General features: G+C 42.9%; 1 protein-coding gene across 8 annotated transcripts in view; it reads left to right on the forward strand.

Moving 5' to 3' along the window:
- The window catches only part of mark4a (MAP/microtubule affinity-regulating kinase 4a), a 49879-nt gene extending 32934 nt beyond the window's left edge, over window positions 1-16945 (forward strand). For 2 of the 8 annotated variants that reach the window (XM_029700060.1, XM_029700062.1), the window contains exons 14-18: window positions 1586-1689; window positions 11519-11797; window positions 12349-12431; window positions 16265-16309; window positions 16566-16730. In XM_029700060.1, coding sequence (XP_029555920.1) covers window positions 1586-1689; window positions 11519-11797; window positions 12349-12431; window positions 16265-16309; window positions 16566-16630 — 576 coding nt within the window. In that variant the 3' untranslated portion in view covers window positions 16631-16730. Of the gene's footprint in view, window positions 1-1585; window positions 1690-11518; window positions 11798-12348; window positions 12432-16264 lie in introns of all 8 variants that reach the window. The other 6 variants (XM_029700055.1, XM_029700056.1, XM_029700059.1 and 3 more) reach the window with 5 other exon arrangements.
- Window positions 16946-23167: the final 6222 nt, after the last annotated feature.

The raw sequence follows: 23167 nt of genomic DNA on the forward strand, positions 1-23167 counted from the left end.
TGGCTGCTAGCTATAAGACTCGTATGGGCACATTTCCACAGGGTAGTATGTAAGGGCGTTTTAACACAAGTTTCTTTCCTATAGTTCTTCATTTGGTCCGGTCCGATTCACATTGCCAAATGTCAAACGAACAAAAATGCATATACAAAACCACAAAATCAACACACACAGGCTATAGCAAGAGAGCAAGGAGGGGGTGAAAAATTAGGCTGTGTCGTTTTCATAATATTGACTTTTACAGTGGCCTATCACACAATGACTATAATGCAAATTTATGATATCAGAGTGAAAGTTTGCATACTTCTTTTGGTAGGCAAAACACGTTATTGGTCCTACATACAACATTTATAAAAAATGTAGGCCTATCTGAAATGTAGACATATACACAACAACTGTAATTTTGCACACAAGAAAGCATGCGAAGTTAAAGACAAGTCCCACGAAGACTGCCCAAGATGTGCTCATTAAAACAACACACCAGGCTACTGCCAGTCAGCGCGATGAAAGGATAACATTAGATGCACGGACAATTTCAGCACCACCGGAGTGGACAGTCAGGATAACAGGAGCACCATGCCGGGGCTCACCTCAGAGCACAACCAATTAGGCTACATTGGTCATTGTCCCTATACCCATCTAATAACGCAAAGTTGTGTATACTGTATATACACTACCTTTCAAAAGTTTGGGGTCACTTAGAAATGTCCTAGTTTTTGAAAGAAAAGCACATTTTTTGTCCATTAAAATAACGTGAAATTGATCAGAAATACTGTGTAAACATTGTTAATGTTGTAAATGACTATTGTACCTGGAAACGGCAGATTGTTTAATGAATATCTACATAGGCGTACAGAGGGCCATTATCAGCAACCATCACTCCTGTGTTCCAATGGCACGTTGTGTTAGCTAAGCCAAGTTTATCATTTTAAAAGGCTAGTTGATCATTAGAAAACCCTTTTGCAATTATGTTAGCACAGCTGAAAACTGTTGTGCATTATTAAAGAAGCAATAAAACTGGCCTTTAGACTAGTTGAGTATCTGGAGCATCAGCATTTGTTTGATTACAGGCTCAAAATGGCTAGACGCCTCACAAGTCCTCAACTGGCAGAAATTATTTTTCCCCGTAGAGCTGGCCCAGGTAGTAGCCTACTCCGCATCGGATGCGCTTAGAAATATTTCAGAGATATAAAATTATTATATTGCATGCATTTACTCAAATGCTCGCAGTTAAACAACCAATAATACTGCGGGTCTCTGGTTGTTCAAGTTTGTTTATTCGTCATACACATGATATACATGGAGTACACAGTGCAATGAAATGCTCTCTTGCAGGTTCACCTCTCAACAGTACAACAATAGAGAAAGTCAATGGGACAAGAAGGGTAATAAAAATACAAAATATATATAAAATAAAACTCAATGAGATAAAATATAATAATAATTTTAGCAAGAATGTCCCTGTCCCAGGTTGTAGTCCCCACATGTTTCAAGACAACCACCATCATACTCCGCTTTGGTAGTATGATGTGACAACTGGTATCTATGGTAACGTCTGATATGGTCATTTGCCCTCTTACTTTCCCAGAACAACATCCCGGGAAGTGCCATGACCCGGCGGAACACATACGTCTGCACGGACCGCTCCAGCACCGACAGACACTCCCTGCTGCAGAATGGCAAGGAGAACAGGTGAAGGACAAGGGAGGGAAAGCGAGAGAGAGAGAGAGACTCCCAAATATATCCCCACTTGTCCCCTGATGATGATTAAGATTAAGATCAATTTATTGGTGAATTGAACACAAGGTCAGACCGAAATTTGACTTCTGCTTTTAAAGGAGAAGTTTTAGTTTTTACAACCAAATATATATTTTGTATGTAAAGTACCAGTCAAAAGTTTGGACACACCTACTCATTCAAATCTAAATATATTTTAAATTTTAGATTCTTCAAAGTATCCACCCTTTGCTTTGTATTTGTATTTTGTATTCATTATGGATCCCCATTAGCTGCTGCCAAAGCAGCAGCTACTCTTCCTGGGGTCCAGCAAAATTAAGGCAGTTTATACAATTTTAAAACATTACAATACATTCACAGATTTCACAACACATTGTGTACCCTCAGGCCCCTACTCTACCTCTACCACATATCTACAGTACTAAATCCATGTGTCTGTATTGTGTGTGTGTGTGTGTGTGTGTGTGTGTATTAGATGTCGACCGATTATGATTTTTCAACGCCGATACAGATACCGATTATTGGAGGACCAAAAAAGCAGATACCGATGAATCGGCCGATTTTTTTAGATATATATTTGTAATAATGACAATTACAACAATACCGAATGAACACTTTTATTTTAACTTAATATAATACATAAATAAAATCAATTTAGTCTCAAATAAATAATAAAACATGTCCAATTTGGTTTAAATAATGCAAAAACACAGTGTTGGAGAAGAAAGTAAAAGTGCAATATGTGTCATGTAAAAAAGCTAATGTTTAAGTTCCTTCCTCAGAACATGAGAACATATGAAAGCTGGTGGTTCCTTTTAATATTTCAATATTCCCAGTTAAGAAGTTTTAGGTTGTAGTTATAATAGGACTATTTCTCTCTATACCATTTGTATTTCATATACCTTTGACTATTGGATGTTCTTATAGGCACTATAGTATTGCCGGCCTAATCTCAAGAGTTGACAGGCTTGAAGTCATAAACAGCGCAATGCTTGAAGCACAGCGAAGAGCTGCTGGCAAACGCAGGAAAGTGCTGTTTGAATGAATGCTTACGAGCCTGCTGCTGCCTACCACCGCTCGGTCAGACTGCTCTGTCAAATATCAAATCATAGACTTAATATAATAAACACACAGAAATACGAGCCTTAGGTCATTAATATGGTCAAATCCGGAAACTATAATCTTGAAAACAAAACTTTTATTCTTTCAGTGAAATACGGAACCGTTCCGTATTTTATCGAACGGGTGGCATCCCTAAGTCTAAATATTTGTCACGTCCTGACCAGTGAGAAGGGTCATTTTGCCATAGTAGGTTGGTCAGGGCGTGGCAGGGGGGTTGTTTTGTGTGTTTTGGGGTTGGTTTGTTTCTAGGGGAATTTGTTGTAGTTTTCTGTTTCTATGTTTCATTTTCCATGTGTGGCCGAGTATGGTTTCCAATCAGAGGCAGGTGTCTTTCGTTGTCTCTGATTGGAAGCCATACTTAGGCAGCCTGTTTTTCTTTGGGTTTTGTGGGTGTTTATTTTCCGTTTAGTGATTGTACCTGATGGAACTGTTGGTTGTTTGTTATTTTTGTAAAGTGTTTCTCATTAAAGATTCAAGAATGAGCACTATTCACGCTGCGCCTTGGTCTAATCCTTTCGACGCCTGTGACAGAAACACCCAGCATAAGAAGACCAAGCAGCGTGGGAGGAGGTACGTCGATTCGTGGACCTGGGAGGAAATCCTGAATGGGGCAGGACCGTGGACAAGGCCGGGAGAGTATCGCCGCCCGCCGGAGGAGATAGAGGCAGCGAAGGCGGTACGGCGTTACTGGGAGGAACGTCTGGAACGGCAAGAGGAGGCTGAGAGGCAAAAATTGGGGGGGAACATACGGGTAGTTTGGCTAGGTCAGGGGGGAGCCCTGACCTAACTTCCCGGGCGTACAGGAGAGAGCCGTGGAGCAAACCGGAGCCAATAAGGGAGTCAAGCGCTGAGTTCGACGCGAGATTCCGGGAAATGGTGCTGGCGGAGAGGGCACTGCGCAGCGGGTGTGCAGAGGGGCGAGAAATGCATTACGGGGTAATGCGCACTATCTCGCCCATCCGCACGCACGCACAGTCCGGTGCGGTCGGTATGGGTTCTGCAGCGTTGCCAGGCGAGAGTTTGCCGGCAGCCAGGAAGAAGTGCGCCGGCTCAACGCATCTGGCCGCCAGTGCGTCTCCTCGGCCCAGTTTATCCTGCGCCTGCTCTACGCACGGCAGCCCTCATTCCCCAGCACAGCCCAGTTCGCCCTGTGCCAGCGCTCCGCCCGTGCCGGGTTACAGTGACCATCCAGCCAGGACGGGGTGTGCCATCCCTGAGCTCCAGACCTCCGGTGCGCCTCCACGGCCCAGTGTGCCTTGTGCCTGCTCTGCGCACCCAGTCTCCTGTGCGTCTCCCCAGTCTGGTGAGACCGGTTCCAGCTCCCCGTAGGAAGCCTCCTGTGATGATCCATGGCACAAAGCCTCCAGTGATGATCCATGGCCAGGAGCCTGTAGGGATGATCCATGGCACCAAGCCTCCAGTGATGATCCATGGCCCGGAGCCTGTAGGGATGATCCATGGCACAAAGCCTCCAGTGATGATCCATGGCCCGGAGCCTGTAGGGATGATCCATGGCACAAAGCCTCCAGTGATGATCCGAGGCACGGAACCTACGGCGACGCTCCTCAGCCCGGAGCCTCCAGCTATGCTCCTCAGCCCGGAGCCTCCAGCTACGCTCCTCAGCCCGGAGCCTCCAGCGACGCCTCTCAGCCCGGAGCCTCCAGCGACGCCTCTCAGCCCGGGGCCTCCAGCGACGCCTCTCAGCCCGGGGCCTCCAGCGACGGTCTGCAGCCCAGAGTCTTCGGCGACGGTCTGCAGCCCAGAGTCTTCGGCGACGGTCTGCAGCCCAGAGTCTTCGGCGGTGGTCGGCAGCGCAGAAGGCGTGATACGCCCGGAGCCAGAGCCACCTCCATAGCTGGAGGATTGGCGGAAGGGTTGTAGCACAGGAACCGTCGTAGACGGTGGCCACCCTCCCTTCCCTCCCTTTAGGTTAGGAGTTGTTTTTGTGGGTTTTTTGTTTAGGGTGCAGTCGGGGTCTGCACCTTCGGAGGGGGGGGAGGGGGGACTGTCATGTCCTGACCAGTGAGAAGGATCATTTTGCCATAGTAGATTGGTCAGGGCGTGGCAGGGGGGTTGTTTTGTGTGTTTTGGGGTTGGTTTGTTTCTAGGGGAATTTGTTGTAGTTTTCTGTTTCTATGTTTCATTTTCCATGTGTGGCCGAGTATGGTTTCCAATCAGAGGCAGGTGTCTTTTGTTGTCTCTGATTGGAAGCCATACGCAGGCAGCCTGTTTTTCTTTGGGTTTTGTGGGTGTTGATTTTCCGTTTAGTGATTGTACCTGACGGAACTGTTGGTCGTTTGTTATTTTTGTAAAGTGTTTCTCATTAAAGATTCAAGAATGAGCATTATTCACGCTGCGCCTTGGTCTAATCCTTTCGACGCCTGTGACAATATTGCTGTTACATTGCACAACCTTCAATGTTATGTAATAATTATATAAAATTCTGGCAAATTACTTACGGTCTTTGTTACTAAGAAATGGTCTTCACACAGTTCGCAACGAGCCAGGCGGCCCAAACTGCTGCACATACCCTGAGTCTGCTTGCACAGAATGCAAGAGAAGTGGCACAATTTCCCTAGTTAAAATAAATTAATGTTAGCAAGCAATATTAAGTAATTACGCAGGTTTAAAAAAATATACTTGTGTATTAATTTTAAGAAAGGCATAGATGTTTATGGTTAGGTACACATTGGTGCAACAATAGTGCTTTTTTTCGCGAATGCGCTTGTTAAATCATCACCCGTTTGGCAAAGTAGGCTGTGATTCAATGATAAATGAACATGCACCGCATTGATTATATGCAACGCAGGACAAGCTAGATAAACTAGTAATATCATCATCTATGTGTAGTTAAGTAGTGATTATGTTAAGATTGATTGTTTTTTCTAAGATAACTTTAATGCTAGCTAGCAACTTACCTTGGCTCCTTGCTGCACTCACTTAACAAGTGGTCAGCCTGCCATGCAGTCTCCTCATGGAGTGCAATGTTATCGGCCATAATTAATCGGTCGACCTCTAATGTGTATGCATATCTCTGTGCCAATGTTTGTGTTGCCTCCCAGTCCACGCTGTTCCATAAGGTGTTTTTTTATTGTTTTTTTTAAATCTAATTTTACTGCTTGCGTCAGTTACTTGATGTGGAATATAATTCCATGCAGTCATGGCTCTATGTACTACTGTCTGCCTCCCATAGTGTGTTCTGGACTTGGGGACTGTGAAGAGACCACTTGTGGCATGTGTTGTGGGGTATGCATGGGTGTCTGAGCTGTGTGCCAGTAGTTTAGACAGACAGCTCGGTGCATTCAACATGCCAATACCTCTCACAAATAAAAGAAGTGATGAAGTCAATATGTCCTTCACTTTCAGCCAGGAGAGATTGACATGCATATTATTAATATTAGCTCTCTGTGTACATCCAAGGGCCAGTCGTGCTGCCCTGTTCTGAACCAATTGCAATTTTCCTAAGTCCTTTTTTGTGACACCTGACCACACGACTGAACAGTAGTCAAGGTGCAACAAAACTAGGGCCTGTTGGACCTGCCTTGTTGATAGTGTTGTTAAGAAGGTAGAGCATCGCTTTATTATAGACAGACTTCTCCCCATCTTAGCTACAACTGCATCAATATGTTTTGACCATGACAGTTTACCATCTAGTGTTACTCCAAGCAGTTTAGTCATCTCAACTTGCTTAATTTCCACATTATTTATTACAAGACTTAGTTGAGGTTCAGGGTTTAGTGAGTGTTTTGTTCCAAATACAATGCTTTTAGTTTTAGAAATATTTATGGCTAACGTATTCCTTGTCACCCACTCTGAAACTAACTGCAGCTCTTTGTTGAGTGTTGCAGTCATTTCAGTCGCTGTAGTAGCTGATATGTATAGTGTTGAGTCATCCGTATACATAAAAACTCTGGCTTTACTCAAAGTCAGTGGCATGTCGTTAGTAAAAATTGAAAAAGCAAGGGGCCTAAACATCTACCCTGGGGAATTCTTGATTCTAACTGGATTATATTTGATAGGCTTCCATTAAAGAACATCCTCTATGTTCTGTTAGACAAGTAACTTTTTATCCACATTATAGCAGGGGGTGTAAAGCCATAACACATACGTTTTTCCAGCAGCAGACTATGATCAATAATGTCAAAAGCTGCACTGAAGTCTAACAAGACAGCCCACACAATCATTGTATCATCAATTTCTCAGTCAATCATCAGTCATTTGTGTTAGTGCTGTGCTTGTTGAATGTCCTTCCCTATAAGCATGCTGAAATTCTGTTGTCAATTTATTTACTTTAAAATAGCATTGTATCTGGTCAAACACTATTTTTTCCAGACGTTTACTAAGGGTTGGTAACAGGCTGATTGGTCTGCTATTTGAGCCAGTAAAGGGGGCTTTACTATTCTTGAGTAGCGGAATTACTTTAGCTTCCCTCCAGGCCTGAGGGCACACGCTCTCAAGTAGGTTTAAATTGAAGATGTGGCAAATAGGAGTGGCAATATCGTCTGCTATTATCCTCAGTAATTTTCCATCTAGATTGTCAGACCCTGGTGGCTTGTCATTGTTGATAGACAACAATTATTTTTTCACCTCTTCCACACTGACTTTACGGAATTCAAAAGTACAATTAATGTCTTTCATAATTTGGTCCGATATACTTGGATATAGTATATAGATATACTTGGATATAGTGTCAGCATTTGTTTCTGGCATGTCATCCCTAAGTTTGCTTATCTTGCCAATGAAAAAGTAATTAAAGTAGTTTGCAATATCAGTGGGTTTGTGATGAATGAGCCATCTGATTCAATAAATAAAGGAGCCGAGTTAGCTTTTTCCCCCAAATTTCATTTAAAATGCCCCAAAACTTTTTACTCTCATTCTTTATATAATTTATCTTTGTTTCATAGTGTAGTTTATTTTTATTTAGTTTAGTCACATGATTTCTTAATTTGTTGGGCTGCCAGACGTAATTGGTCAAGTCGGCTCCTCTCCTTGTTCGGGCGGCGTTTGGCGGTCGACGTCACCGGCTTTCTAGCCATCGCTGCTCCATTTTTCATTTATCCATTAGTTTTGTCTTGTTCACTGCACACCTGGTTTTCATTCCCCAATCACACTACATGTATTTATTCCTCTGTTCCCCCTCATGTCTGTGTGTGATTGTTTCGTGTTACGTGTCATTTTTGAAGCGCTATTTCTGGTGTGCGTTTATTCCATGTTTTATATCACGAGGTATTTTATTTGTTTGTACTTTATTATTGTGACTGTTTGCGCGTTTTTGCACTTTGGCATATTGGATGGAGGTTTCGACGCAGTGGCGTCCGTCTCTTGGTTTCTCCTGCCTAATAAGGTGTACGCCTGTTCACAACTCTCTGCTCTCCTGCACCTGACTCCGCTCCCAGTACGCACACCATTGACACCTGTCAACCATACAATTTTTCAATTCCTCATCAATCCAAGGGGATTTAACAGTTTTCACAGTAATTTTCTTAATGGATGTCTGCTTATTAGTAGCTGGAATAGGTAGTTTCATAAATGCGTCAAGTGCAGCATCTGGTTGCTCCTCATTACACACCACAGACCAGCAAATATTCTTTACATCATCAACATATGAATCAGGTGTGTAAAACAAAGACAAAACAAAAGGAAAATGAAAAGTGGATCGACAATGGCTAGAAGACCGGTGACGCCGAACGCCGCCCGAACAAGGAGAGGGACCGACTTAGGCGGAAGTCGTGACAGTACCCCTTCTTGACGCGCGGCTCCAGCAGTGCGCCGACACTGGCCCCGGGGACGACCCGGAGGACGAGGTGCAGGACGACCCGGGTGAAGACGGTGAAATTCCTGCAGTAACAACGGGTCCAGGATGTCCTCCACCGGCACCCAGCATCTCTCCTCCGGACCGTACCCCTCCCACTCCACGAGGTACTGAAGGCCCCTCGCCCGACACCATGAGTCCATGATGGCTCGAACAGTATACGCCGGGGCCTCTTCGATGTCCAGAGGGGGCGGAGGAACCTCCCGCACCTCAGACTCCTGGAGCGGACCAGCCACCACCGGCCTGAGGAGAGACACATGGAACGAGGTGTTAATATGGTAATCGGGGGGAACTGTAACCTATAACAAACCTCGTTCAGTCTCCTCAGGACTTTAAATGGCCCCACAAACCGTGGACCCAGCTTCCGGCAGGGCAGGCGAAGGGGCAGGTTTTGGGTTGAGAGCCAGACCCAGTCTCCCGGCACATGCGACTGCGGTGGCAGTCGACGCACGCCTTCTGCCGCCTGATGGCCCGTTGCAGGTGCACATGGGCCGCGTCCCAGGTCTCCTCCGAGCGCCGAAACCATTCATCCACCGCAGGTGCCTCGATCTGGCTCTGATGCCACGGTGCCAGGACCGGCTCATAACCCAGTACACACTGAAAAGGAGATTTGGGCCATCTCTGCCCAGGGGATGAACACCAGATTCAGCTGAGGTCTAGAACTTAAGGAATGATTTGTACCACAAACAAATGATAGTCCCACTAAGCACAAACCATATGGAATGCTGTGGTAGCCATGCTGGTTAAGTGTACCTTGAATTCTAAATAAATCACAGACAATGTCACCAGCAAAGCACCCCCACACCATCACACCACCTCCTCCATGCTTCACGGTGGGAACTACACATGCGGCGATCATTCGTTCACCTACTCTGCGTCTCATAAAGACACAGCAGTTGGAACCAAAAATCTCAGTTTTGGACTAATCAGACCAAAGGACAGATTTCCACCGGTCAAATGTCCATTGCGTGTTTCTTGACCCAAGCAAGTCTCTTCTTCTTGTTTGTGTCCTTTCGTAGTTGTTTTTTTGCAGCAAATCGACCATGAAGGTCTGATTCACGCAGTCTCTTCTGAACAGTTGATGTTGAGATGTGTCTGTTACTTGAACTCTGTGAAGCTTTTATTTGGGCTGCAATTTCTGAGGCTGGTAACTCTTATGAACTTATCCTCTGCAGCAGAGGTAACTCTGTGTCTTCCTTTCCTGTGGCGGTTCTCATAAGAGCCAGTTTCATCATAATGCTTGATGGTTTTTACGACTGCATTTGAAGTAACTTTCAAAGTTCTTGAAATTTTCTGCATTAACTGACCTTCATGTCTTAAAGTAAGGATGGACTGTCATTTCTCTTTGCTTATTTTAGCTGTTCTTGCCAAAATATGGACTTGATCTTTACCAAATAAGGCTATCTTCTGTATACCACCCCTACCTTGTCACAACACAACTGATTGGCTCAAACGCATTTTCACAAATGTACTTTTAACAAGGCACACCTGTTAATTGCAATGCTTTCCAGACGACTACCTCTTGAAGCTGGTTGAGAGAATGCCAAGAGTCTGCAAAGCTGTCAAGGCTTTTGAAGAATCTCAAAATTAAAATATATTTGTTTAACACTTTTTTTGTTACTACATGATTCCATATGTGTTATTTCATAGTTTAGATGTCTTCACTATTATTCTACAATGTAGAAAATAGTAAAAATAAAGAAAGACCCATGAATGAGTAAGTGTGTCTAAACTTTGACTGGTACTGTAAATTGTATGTTACAGAAGTGTCCAGACACCTTTTTTGTGATTTCACTTTTTTTTTTACATTTTCCCCAAACAGCAAATCACTTCCTCATCCTTGTGTGTGGGCGCTTCCTCATTCTCATTGTGTAGTATGGGGGCCCCCAAATAAACATGAACAAAGGCTCCAAAAACACCCCAATACTTATTTTTAGAACCTGCAAAGCTCTCAGAATAGTGAAGCAGGTCTTTTTTGTTGTACAGATGAAATTGTGTAATTCTTAATTTTATCCGCAACATTATATTCCATTTTGTTGCGACTTGAGCGATACCTTTACATCCATTCTACAGGTAACTGCTAAAATAAAGGAAACACTTGAGTAAATGTGGTATACAATGTCGTCACAAATGTTGGACCAGCGCCATGTAACTACTAGCGCTGTTGCTAACTAGCATATCTGGTACCATTTGTTGCAAAGAGTAATGGGATATTAGAATCGTGTTGTCCACTGGGCACACACTGGTTAAATTTCAATGAGATTATGTTGAACCAACGTAGAATAGAGGTTGAATCTACATCTGTGCCCAGTGAGGGATTTTCTGTTTGGGGTAAGTTTCTCAAAAACAAGTGAAATCACAGAATAGGTGTCTGGACCCATCTATAACGTTCTATTTACATATACATTTGAGATTTGATTGTTAAAAACAAAACTTCTCCTTTAACCCAACTCATACGAAAGACACAAATACATGCATACAGGCTTTTGGAGAGGTGCGGGGGTCTGCCAGACTGAGCGCCTGGAGAGCTGTTGTGAGGAGTTGAGTGCCTTGCTGAAGGGGACAACGGCAGGCAATGGCATCTAGGATTTGATACCAGCAACTCTCCGGTTGGTTGCCAGATCACTTCCCATTTCCTGCCAGGTCACTTCCGACAGATTTTTCCCGTTGGACCCGGGATTTGAACTGGCAACCCTCTGGCTGCTTGATCACCTTTCTAACTGCTAGGCTACCTGGCGCCCCGTTTCTAGTGTTGTTTTTTGTCAACCATGTTATTGTGAAGCCGAAGACAAGCTTCCACTTAGTGTGGACAGTAATATTTGTCTAATTGTAATTGTCTCTCTGCTCCAGCTCCCTGTCCCACCGCCTGCCCCCCACATCCCCCTCCACCCTGAGCATCTCTGGGGCCGGGGCCTCCTCCTCCTCTAGCGAGCGCTGCCGTCTGACACGGGGCTCCACCATTCGAAGCACCTTCCACGGTGGCCAGCTGAGAGACCGGGGCCCACCCGTCTACTCGGCCCCACCCACCTCCCCCACTCTGTCCCACCATGATGCAAGTCCCCTGCCGCACGCCCGTAGCCGTGCCACCTCCAACCTCTTCACCAAGCTCACCTCCAAACTCACACGCAGGTAAGCGGTCACCTCCGTAACGGTCACCTCCGTAACAGTCACCTCCGTAACACCTTTCTCCTTACTCACGCGCAGGTAATCGGTCACCTCCGCAACACTCACCTCAGTAACGCTTGCCTCCAAATGCAGGGGACAATCACCTTAGTGAATAGTAGCAGTCACCTCCGTAACACCTGCCTCCAAACTCACAAGCAGGTAGTCGTGGACCAGGGTCGTGTTTAGAAGGGGAAATGGGGGAGGTAGGCTCACTAACTGAATTTGTTCAAGAAGATCACTGATTATCATTTTCTGTTACACAAAGTTACAGACCACGGCCCTGGGCCCTGACATTGGAAACGGAGCTTACCCAGCTCTCCCTGGAATCAGCTATAATATACAGTATAATCACATATATGTAATGTAATGAAACATGCTTCCTCCATGCCAATCAGCTACAGCTGCGCTGTTATCCACCATTCCTTTGGTCATGATTCAATTATATTCTCTTTCTCCCCTTCCTCTCCCATTTCTTTTTCTATCTCTCTCTTTTGCTCTTCCTCTCCTTACATCAGGGTCAATCTAGAACCCTCTAAGCGCCAGGGCTCAAACAAATCAGTCTCGGGTTGTACCCTTCCCCAGGGATCAAAAACAGTTAGTAAGTTCCCATGTCTCTAGCTTCTCTCTGTCGGCCTGCTTGCCTGCCTGCCTGCCTGCCTTCTGGACATACTAACACTGTGTGTGTGTGTGTGTGTGTGTGTGTGTGTGTGTGTGTGTGTGTGTGTGTGTGTGTGTGTGTGTGTGTGTGTGTGTGTGTGTGTGTGTGTGTGTGTGTGTGTGTGTGTGTGGTGTGTGTGTGCGCCTGTCTGACTGTGTTCCTGTTTACTTACAGTACCAGTCAAAAGTTTGGACACACCTACTCAAACTTAGAAATAACACATATTGAATCATGTTGTAACCAAAAAAGTGTTAAACAAATCAAAATATATGTTAGAGTCCTCAAAGTAGCCACCCTTTGCCTTGATGACAGCTTTGCACACTCTTGGCATTCTGTCAACCAGGTTCATGAGGAATGCTTTTCTAACAGTCTTGAAGGAGTTCCCACATATGCTGAACACTTGTTGGCTGCTTTTCCTTCAATCTGCAGTCCAACTCATCCCAAACCATCTCAATTGGGTTGAGGTCAGGTCATTGTGTAGGCCAGGTCATCTTATACAGCACTCCATCACTCTGCCTCTTGGTCAAATAGCCCTTACACAGCCTGGAGGTGTGTTGGGTCATTGTCCTGTTGAAAAACAAATGATAGTCCCACTAAGCGCAAAACAGATGGGATGGCGTATCGCTGCAGAATGCTGTGGTAGCCATGCTGGTTAAGTATGCCTTGAATTCTAAATAAATCCCAGACAGTGTTACCAGCAAAGCACCATCACACCTCCTCCTCCATGCTTCACAGTGTGAACCACACATAGGGAGATATTCCGTTCACCGACTCTGCATCTCACAAAGACATGGTGGTTGGAACCAAAAATCAGACCAAAGGACAGATTTCCACCGGTCTAATGTCCATTGCTCGTGTTTCTTGGCCAAGCAAGTCTCTTCTTCTTATGGTGTCCTTTAGTAATAGTTTCTTTGCAGCAATTCGACCATGATGGCCTGATTCACACAGTCTCCTCTGAACAGTTGATGTTGAGATGTGTCTGTTACTTGAACTCTGTGAAGCATTCATTTGGGCTGCAATCTGAGGTGCAGTTAACTCTAATGAACATCCTCTGCAGCAGAGGTAAATCTGGGTCATCCTTTCCTGTGGCGGTCCTCATGAGAGCCAGTTTCATCATAGTGCTTGATGGTTTTTGCGACTCTTAAAATGTTCCGCATTGACTGACCTTCATGTCTTAAAGTAATGATGGACTGTCGTTTGTCTTTGTTTATTTGAGCTGTTCTTGCCATAATATGGACTTTACATAATATTATTACTTTGCCATAATATGGTCTTTTACTAAATAGGGCTACCTTCTGTATACCAACCTACCTTGTCACAACACCCCTACCTATACCACCCCTACCCTGTTAACTTTTAACAAGGCACACCTGTTAATTGAAATGTATTCCAGGTGACTTCCTCATGAAGCTGGTTGAGAGAATGCCAAGAGTGTGCAAAGCTGTCATCAGGCAAAGCGTGGCTACTTTGAAGAATCTCAAATATAAAATATATTTTGATTTGGTTAAGACTTTTTTGGTTACTACATTAATCCATTTGTGTTATTTCATAGTTTTGATGTCTTCACTATTATTCTACAATGTAGAAAATAGTAAAATAATGAAAAACCCTTGAATGAGTAGGTGTGTCCAAACTTTGAATGGTACTGTACCTATCTGTTTGCCTTTCTGTTACATACCTTTGTGTCTATCTGTATGTCTACCTGTCTGTCTGTCTTACTGACCTGTCTGTCTGTATGACTTCCTTTCTTTAACTTCCCATGTGCCTAGTACTTACCTGTCTGTCTGTCTGTCTGTCTGTCTGTCTGTCTGTCTGTCTGTCTGTCTGTCTGTCGGTATGCCTGTCGGTATGCCTGTCGGTATGCCTGTCGGTATGCCTGTCTCTCTGTACGCCTTACCTGTCTGTATGCCTGTCTGTCTGTCTTACCTGTCTGTATGTCTGTCTGCCTTACCTGTCTGTCTGTAGGCCTGTCTGTCTGTCTGTCTGCCTCTGTCTGTATGCATGTCTGTTTGTCTGTCTATCTGTTTGACTGTCTGTCTACCTACTTGTCTTTATTCTATAGCTCTCTCACACTGCTTTTTGGTTCATTCCTTTGGCATGCCTGGTGGATTACACTTTACTTGAACCCTTTATCATAAGGGCTACATAACACTGTCATAACAATGACTTAACGTGACACAAACAATGAATTAGCTATGGCAGTTTTGCTAGACAATTGGCTGATATACAGTAAACATGGTCTCAGTTGTCATAAACTGACACCTATGATATATGTTATGAAAGTGTTATTTATCCTTTTATTATACGCAAGGGCTTGCGTTAAAATAATGATTTGTTCCAGGGGCACCATTCTAGTGCATAAGGTCTTCCTGTGACTCCATCTACCTTGTTTTATTTTGAATGACAGTTGATTCCCGGACATGCGGACTGTCTTTGTTGTGTGGTGGAATTGATAGTGACGTACAGTTGGTGTCACAGAATGCACCAACATTTACGCTGCTGTGGATTCTCCCACCTCACCCTAAAAGACGTGGAGTACAATCATATCAGTACAGATTCACTGTTCCCACTGGACAAACACAATATGAGAAGCATGGGGTTGTTTTTTATTTTTTATATTGATACAGCCTTATTAGTTGACTCTGTTGTGCGAGTCAGGGCGCTCTGATACGGGGTAATATTGCAGTAATATCACTCCATACTCTGACCCGTATTCATGGGTTGCACTTACGTCACCCAGTCGTGTCACGCCATCTGAATGGAGGCTCCCTAACGTTTTACCAAATATTTTTTATAACTAAACCAAGATACACCACAACCTGTCGTTTCCAATGGGAGCAAATTAAGCATAGTGGGCAGAACAAGCAAGGAGGTGGGCAGAGCCAAGCACGAGCTAGCGAGATCCTATTGGCGCGTTCTAGCATGTGTTTGCATATTTCCGTTAGGAAATGCCTACTTTGTGAAGTGCGTATGTGCAGTAACTCAATTCGCCATTGCACTCCTTCTAAACAACAACAAATTGTACAACTTTGGCAAAGGGTAAAGTCTACAAGACTTAGTCAACTCTGTTCGTAACAGATTATTGTTTTGTGAAAAGCAAACTGTATTCAGATCAAATTTTTAATCGCTGAGAAAACTAGCATGTCGGACCAGTTCCATCTGGCTCCATGTTCTTCCGCTGCCGGCCGCTGGTGCTTCCTCCTCACCATATTTGGTGGGGAGTGGAACTTCAAACCGGATGCTTCAGATTTATACATCTGGTGAAACATATGGCTCCTTGTTCTATCTGTGGTTATACTGCATCTAAAGTTAATCTGACGACATCACAGTGATGACAAAAGGTTTTCCTACTCATTATTTGTCTCCTTTAGAAATGACATCGTATTTCCAAGCCACTATAACGCACTTTCGACTAAATCTTCATCAACGCCAATTGACAATGAATTGAGTAAAACATTGACTCAGGAGTCAATAGAACTTTCATGATAATATTGTGAGGCAACATGCAACCCATGAACACCTGGTGGTTTTTGTTGCTGTTGTTGTTTGCTTGTCCAAACTCTGATTTATTTTCCTTTCTTTTTGAATGGCTTCACTGTATTGTGTATGATGACTGTGTACTTGGTGGACATGGAACTGCATCTCCCATAAATCACCTCTCCGATTCCCCCTTTAACTGTGTGTGTGTGTGTGTGTGTGTGTGTGTGTGTGTGTGTGTGTGTGTGTGTGTGTGTGTGTGTGTGTGTGTGTGTGTGTGTGTGTTCTCTACGCAGGGTCACAAATGAACCTGAGGGAATCTGCCGATCTGCGGTCACAAGGTCAGTATATGTCACAAGGTCAGTATATCCGGCAACCCTTCGTCAACCCATCTAGAACTCATGTTTCAGACAGTAAACTTGCACACCTTAACTGGACATTAAAGTTTCGATTCAACAACCCGTAGAGAACAAGTTTTTCTTCAGAACCCACATTTACTACCCCTTTCCCTCTAACAGCTGTTCTCTCCTCCTTTTTCCTCAACTCTTCCACACCTCTGTCCTTTCTCCTACTTTTCTGTCCCTTTCTGGCCTCCAGTCGCCATTTACCTGGGCATCAAAAAGCGTCCGAGCCCCGGGCCGTCGGACGTGGCTGGGATCTGAGGGGACCTGGGGGGCGGCGGGACCCGGCGGAGGTGGTGCTGGCTCTGCGGGAGGCGGCACGGGGCTGCGGCTGCCAGGTCCACCATGCCGGCCCCTTTCTGCTCTCCTGCACCCACGGGGCGGCCGGTGGTCAAGTGGCCTTTGAGGCCGAGGTGTGCCACCTCTCCACAGGGGGCAGTGCCGCCAACAATGAGTCTTCCAACGGGGTGCGCTACACGCGACTCTGGGGGGCACCGCTTGCTTTCCGGGACATCGCCACGCAAATCTCGAAGGACCTCGAACTCTGAATATAATGGGGGTTGAGAAGGATGGAAAGAGAAATAGATAAAGGGACTTGGGGCTGCGCCCGAGATAAATACATTTCCTCCTGTCTCTTACATGGCTAAAGACCTACCCCCCTCCACACCAGTCTCAACCTAACCACCCAAACCCCCCACGCCACACAGACTCAAGCATCCCCTCCCCCCAACTTCATCCATTGGATCCGGACCAGAGAGATATCCAGCTTCATATTTTTTATCGTTAACTCTAGCCATAATGACTATTATTTTTATGATTGGTATCATTGTGGTTTTTAACCATCACCACCCCCGAATCGACACTATCGAAAACATTCTCGAAAACATTTCTTGTGTCTCGCCGTCTTTGATCGTCTTATGCGTGTCACTGTATGGGTTTTTTGGTCATTCTTCTCCCATTTGAACATTAATATGGATTAAGTGATTATCCAAGGACTTGTCGCCAGTGGACGACATGCACAAATAGGGAGACAGTTAACTCAATGATTTGACAAGTGGCCTGAAAAGTTGCTCTGTTTTTCATTGTGTGCATGGTATGGGCGGGATTAAATTATTGGCAATGACAGAGGAGTTGACAGACACTTTGAACCAGCCAATGGTAACCTTCGCATCCATTTTCCACTTACAATATCATCAACTGAATAAAGTAGCAGATGGGGATGTTTTCTTGGACACACCATGAATCTTTCTCAGTAAGTCTTATTGCACATGACAAATATAAACTGGACGGATATAGGTTTCAGTTTTGGAGTATTGTACAACCCACACCGTAATAAGCTGTTTTGTTAATGTATAAGATCAGGTAGTATACACTTTGGTACACATCATGCTCCATCAGCGGCAATATGAAAACGTAATCTATGTAGATCAAAACTGTGGTTCATAGTGCTATTTTTTCACCTTCATACCTCTTTAGCTACCTGTACATTTGGTTTCCTGCACACACCCTTGCAAAGTAATTCCATTGGCACATTCCTTTTCCTGAGAAACTATTTTAACCCTCTGATTGGCTGGGATCAATGTCTGTGTTGGAACTGGTCATTACCAATAATCATATCAAGCTGTTTTTAAGCATTTCATCCCCTACTTCTCACGATATGATCTATCCCTTTTACCTTTCTTCAGAAGTTGAATTCAAGTCATGAAAGAGGTACACAGTTCCTCTGCATAAAATAGCCTAACTCAATGTATTATGGCTGAAAGGGTGGCTGGAAAGGAAAAAAATGCAACCGCGGTTCACTGCAGAACATTGCGCCCTTGAATGCCACATGGCTTTGCCAAAATGAAAAGCTGTCAGACATACTAGTGAACCAAATTTGGAACAGACAATGTTTGAAGTACATGATTATTTAAGTATTTATATTTGAAATACTTTATTTCTGTGTATTTGAGTAAGTCATATATAAGTCATATTGCTTTCAGTGCAATGCGATGCAATGCAATTTCGTTTGATTTCTATTCCGTGCCATGCCGATTTATCTTCAGCCATCTCACTACATTGAAGGTGAACATCAAAATCTGTTTTTTTCTGAGGCAACTGAAACCACCCAATCCCATTCCCACTGTTACACACACACTGGTGCCTCTACTCTGACACCCTTCAGCATTTTGACATTGGTGAACTTCAGATCAAACTAGTTTTGTCTACTGCTGATGACTGTCCCACATGACAAAATGCTACAGTTTACTATATAATACTATAGTACTTACTATAGAATTATGTAGTTAACTGTAGTATACTGTAGAATACTATACTCCACACTGTAGTATCCCTCGATCATGTGTAGCACTTACTATATAATTTTGTAGTATACTGTAGAATACTATACTACACACTGTAGTATCCCTCGATCGTGTAGTGCTTACTATAGAATTTTGTAGAATACTAAACTCCACATTGTAGTATCCATTGATCATGTGTAGTATGTACTATAGCATGTTGTAGTATACTGTAGAATACTATAGTAAATACTACAGTCATTTCCGCAAAAATACTACAGTATCCGCAAAAACACTACAGTGTTTTAACTATAGTAATTCTACAATATTAATTTGCATATACCTCACCCATTCCCATACCCTGTACCCCAATTTGTGCCACCCATGAATGAGAAACCTACATGCCAAGTATAGACCATATATATTGTGGTCTCTACAGGTTATATAAAAGAGCAGAAGCTCTAAAGTATCCATTCAGACTCCATTCCTACTTACCTACAGGTTATGGAAAATTAGCTCTTTTAGTGTTTGTCCTGTTGGTTTCCTACAGGGGGGCAAGTAGCCTAGCAATTAGAGCGTTGTGCCAGTAATCGAAAGGTTGCTGGTTCGAATGCATGGCCTGACAAGGTGAAAAATCTGTCCGATGTGCCCTTGAGCAAGGTACTTAACCCTAATTTGCTAAAGGGGCCCCATACTACTATGGCTGACCCTGTAAAACAACACATTTCACTGCACCTATCCGGTGTATGTAACAATAGTAAACTCTATAGTAAACTGTAAATCATGTCCGCAAAAACACTACAGTATATACTACAGTACACTACAGTCATGTCTACAAAAACACTACAGTATATACTACAGTACACTACAGTCATGTCTACAAAAACACTACAGTATATACTACAGTACACTACAGTCATGTCTACAAAAACACTACATTATATACTACAGTACACTACAGTCATGTCTGCAAAAACACTACAGTTGAATACTATAGTAAAGTCTGCAAAACACTACAGTGAATACTATAGTATATAAATATAGTAATACTACAGTATTTTTACCATAGTATATTAATGTATTTTTTCATGTGGGGTCGGCTACTGTGGGTTGTAGGGGAAGTGCATAAACACGCAGAGGAGTCATTTAGAGAGACAGAGGGAGAGAGACAGAGAGAGAGACAGAGACATAAAGACAATGTGACTGGGATGCTGTGTTTTCCCTGTTGCTCCTCTTACAGTATGCCTACATACAGTAAAAGTTCAATGTTGGAAAGTAAGAAGCTCAAAAAGCTCACCCTCCTCCTGATTAGAATAAAGGATGTACTGTGATGTTCATGTAGGCTACAGAGACCAAGATGTCTGCCTGGTTATTTACTGTTAACGCTCTGTCTCAGTTGTGGCTTTTTGCTCATGGTGATTTAACCAGTCAGACCAAAGTGATCATGTAGGGTTTGATGTTCATCACAAGAGTTTTTGCTGTCTGTATGTCAGTTTGTTTTTGCAATCCTCCTCCTGTCGTATAGATTTTTTTAAACACTCAAAACTGTCATCTGCTTCACAGACACGTTGAATCATCTCTTCTGAATCTCCTTGTGCTGTTTTGTCTGCCCCATGACAGGATCCCCTATATAGGAGAACAATACTAGTCCACTACATTTCACCGCCCTTTACAGTACAGACAGACACACTTATTGACCTGAAGAAGGTCAGTCCTATAACATTGTGGTGTATATTAGCATTAGGTAATATAGACCTCAATGCACTTTGCTTTGACTTGAATCAGCTCCTTCCAGTGGACCCTAGGGCAATGTCCATAATGAGCCACTGGAGGGCGCCAATGTCTTAAATGTGAACACTTCAATTTGTGGATATTTGCACAGGTACTTTTATTTATTTTTTAGATGAATATCGTAATAAAAAAAACTGCATTTATATCAGCCAGTTAATGGCTGTATATAAAATATATGAATATAGTATATATCTTAGCGGTCAAGGTTTATTTATAGCTAGAACAAGGGAAGTGCTTCTAGTTTAAAGCAGTTTCTGTCAATGACAATAGGGAACAATACCATCCTGCATGAATTCAGAGTTTGGGTTTTGGGGGTAAAAAATTTAATGATTCACGCCCATAGGTGGAAGCTTTATGAAATAAAGATGCAGTCAGTGTTTCGACATGATTATGGACACAGAGAAAATGTACTGGGCATTGTACCAGCTCTTCCTCCCCTATCACAAGTACAGATGGCAGATTTGGGGTAAATTCCAATGATTTGACTTCTATTACTTACAGGGAAATTGGTTCACTTGATATTCCAAAATGTAATTCACAAATCTCTGAATTTCTCTACTGTATAACAAAATGTAAAATAACAGAAACATTGTTTTAAATTCCAATGTGTTGTTTCAAATTCTGCAATTTTACAAATGTTTAAATTGACGTTTGAATTCAGACCATCTCTGATGGTCAGGCACATCTGGGGTTGGGTTGGGTTGCGTTCAAGCCATAGAAATGTCCATTTATGTTTTTACAGAACGAAAGGGAAGCATCTGGTTGAACATATCCACAGTGGTTGCTAAGGTGACAGAACAATTGTTTCCAGGTGGAATACAAACCTATGAAATGCATTTAGAAAAAGATAGTACAATGTGTGCTGGTATTCCTATAAGAGACTGTCAGTGGTATAGATGGTTGTTGGAAACAGTATTATGGCCCCAGGGGCTCAGTATTTAAGTAATGTGCATTGTCATGCTGGAACTGTTTATTTGTTTTAACCGTTGATGTAATATGCAATAGAGGCCAATGAGATGGATGAAGAGACACGTTTTGACCTGGACGCCTAATTCTGTTCACCCATTGACCCCTTCAGAAACAAACAATGTGAGATTGTGTTGCCCAAAGGCCCTGGTGCTTTTGGTCTACAGCGAAAGTGAGAAACATGGAGCTGACGAGAAATAAAATTCACAAATGTTATCTTTTCCCTTTTAGTTTTTTCTTCCAATGGATCTCTCAGTTTGCTGCGTGAGTGATCATCACTTGATTCTTGCTATTGCTCTTACTGCTAATAATAACTTTGTTCCTCCTTCATTGTTGGACGGTTAGGCTTTGAATATTATCTTTACCTTACTACCCAGCAAACACACAAGCACCGCACAATGTTGTCTCAGTGTTTACTCCAGGTTGTGAGCTTCAACTTGGCCTTGAAAAACATGTAAGTGCTGCCATGTCTTAACAGCACTTTTAATAACTGTTAGTCTATTCCATTATTGGAAAAAGTACCCAATTGTCATACTTGAGTAAAAGATACCTTAATAGACAATGACTCAAGTGAAAGTTACCCAGTAAAATACTACTTGAGTAAAAGTCAAAGTATTTGGATTTAAATATACTTAAGTGTGAAAAGTAAATGTAATTGCTTTAAGTGTCAAAAGTAAAAGTATAAATCGTTTCAAATTCCTTTATATTAAGCAAACCAGATGGCATAATTTTCTTGTTTTTTTATTTATTTACTGATAGCCACAATCCAACACTGACATAATTTACAAACAAAGTATTTGTCCGTCAGATCAGAGGCAGTAGGGATGACCAGGGATGTTCTCTTGATAAGTTTGTGAATTTGACAATTTTCCTGTCTTGCTAAGGCCTCCCCGAGGACTGGAGTTGCCCACCCCTGTAAGCATTCCAAATGTAATGAGTACTTTTGGGTGTCAGGGAAAATGTATGGAGTAAAAAGTACATTATTTTTTAGGAATGTAGTGGAGTAAAAGTATAAGTTGTAAAAAATATAAATAGTCAAATAAAGTACAGATACCCCCAAAAAACAACTTAAGTAGTACTTTAAAGTATTTTTACTTCAAAGTACTTACACCACTGGTCTAGTCTACACCTTACTGTGGTAAAAGGTAGTCAACTCTGTTAGTGGCCAAACATTTACACAGAGCTGATTTTGTGAAACAATTCATGTTTACACTATACTGTTCAAATGTAGTCACTATTAAAGTTCAAATTTACTCTGATGGAGTTTAATTTTAACACTTGACACCAGTGAAGAGTAAATACAACAAGCAGTGTTACTATATGTTAAATTTCATCTATTCGCAGAGTAACAAACTGTGAAATTGTTAGAAAGCTAGTGTAGTGTGGGACAATACAAGAACAGCGTTAACTTCAAGTTGATTTAACACTTGTTGTGCTCTTACCTTGAGTGCATGACCAAGAAAGAACAAACTACATCGACATCTGTATTGGTTCATGGTAATAGGTTTATTGGATCACAGTTTCAATGATAACTTTCAATTATAACTTTTTACAACCAATGTAATGTTCACGTCTGTCAGGTAAGCCCGACTTTGGTGGAGGCGGATACCAAGATGTTACCGACTGAACAGGAAAGAAGTGGAAAAGAATGGCAGGAGGAAAGAAGAAAAAGAGCTCCACTACACGCAGGTTGGTTGGCGTCATTGTACCGCTTGACAATAGAAAAACAAAAGATGACCAGTGACGTCAACAACTCTTTCCC

Source organism: Salmo trutta, chromosome 19 (genome assembly GCF_901001165.1).
Source record: "Salmo trutta chromosome 19, fSalTru1.1, whole genome shotgun sequence".
NCBI lineage: Eukaryota > Metazoa > Chordata > Actinopteri > Salmoniformes > Salmonidae > Salmo > Salmo trutta.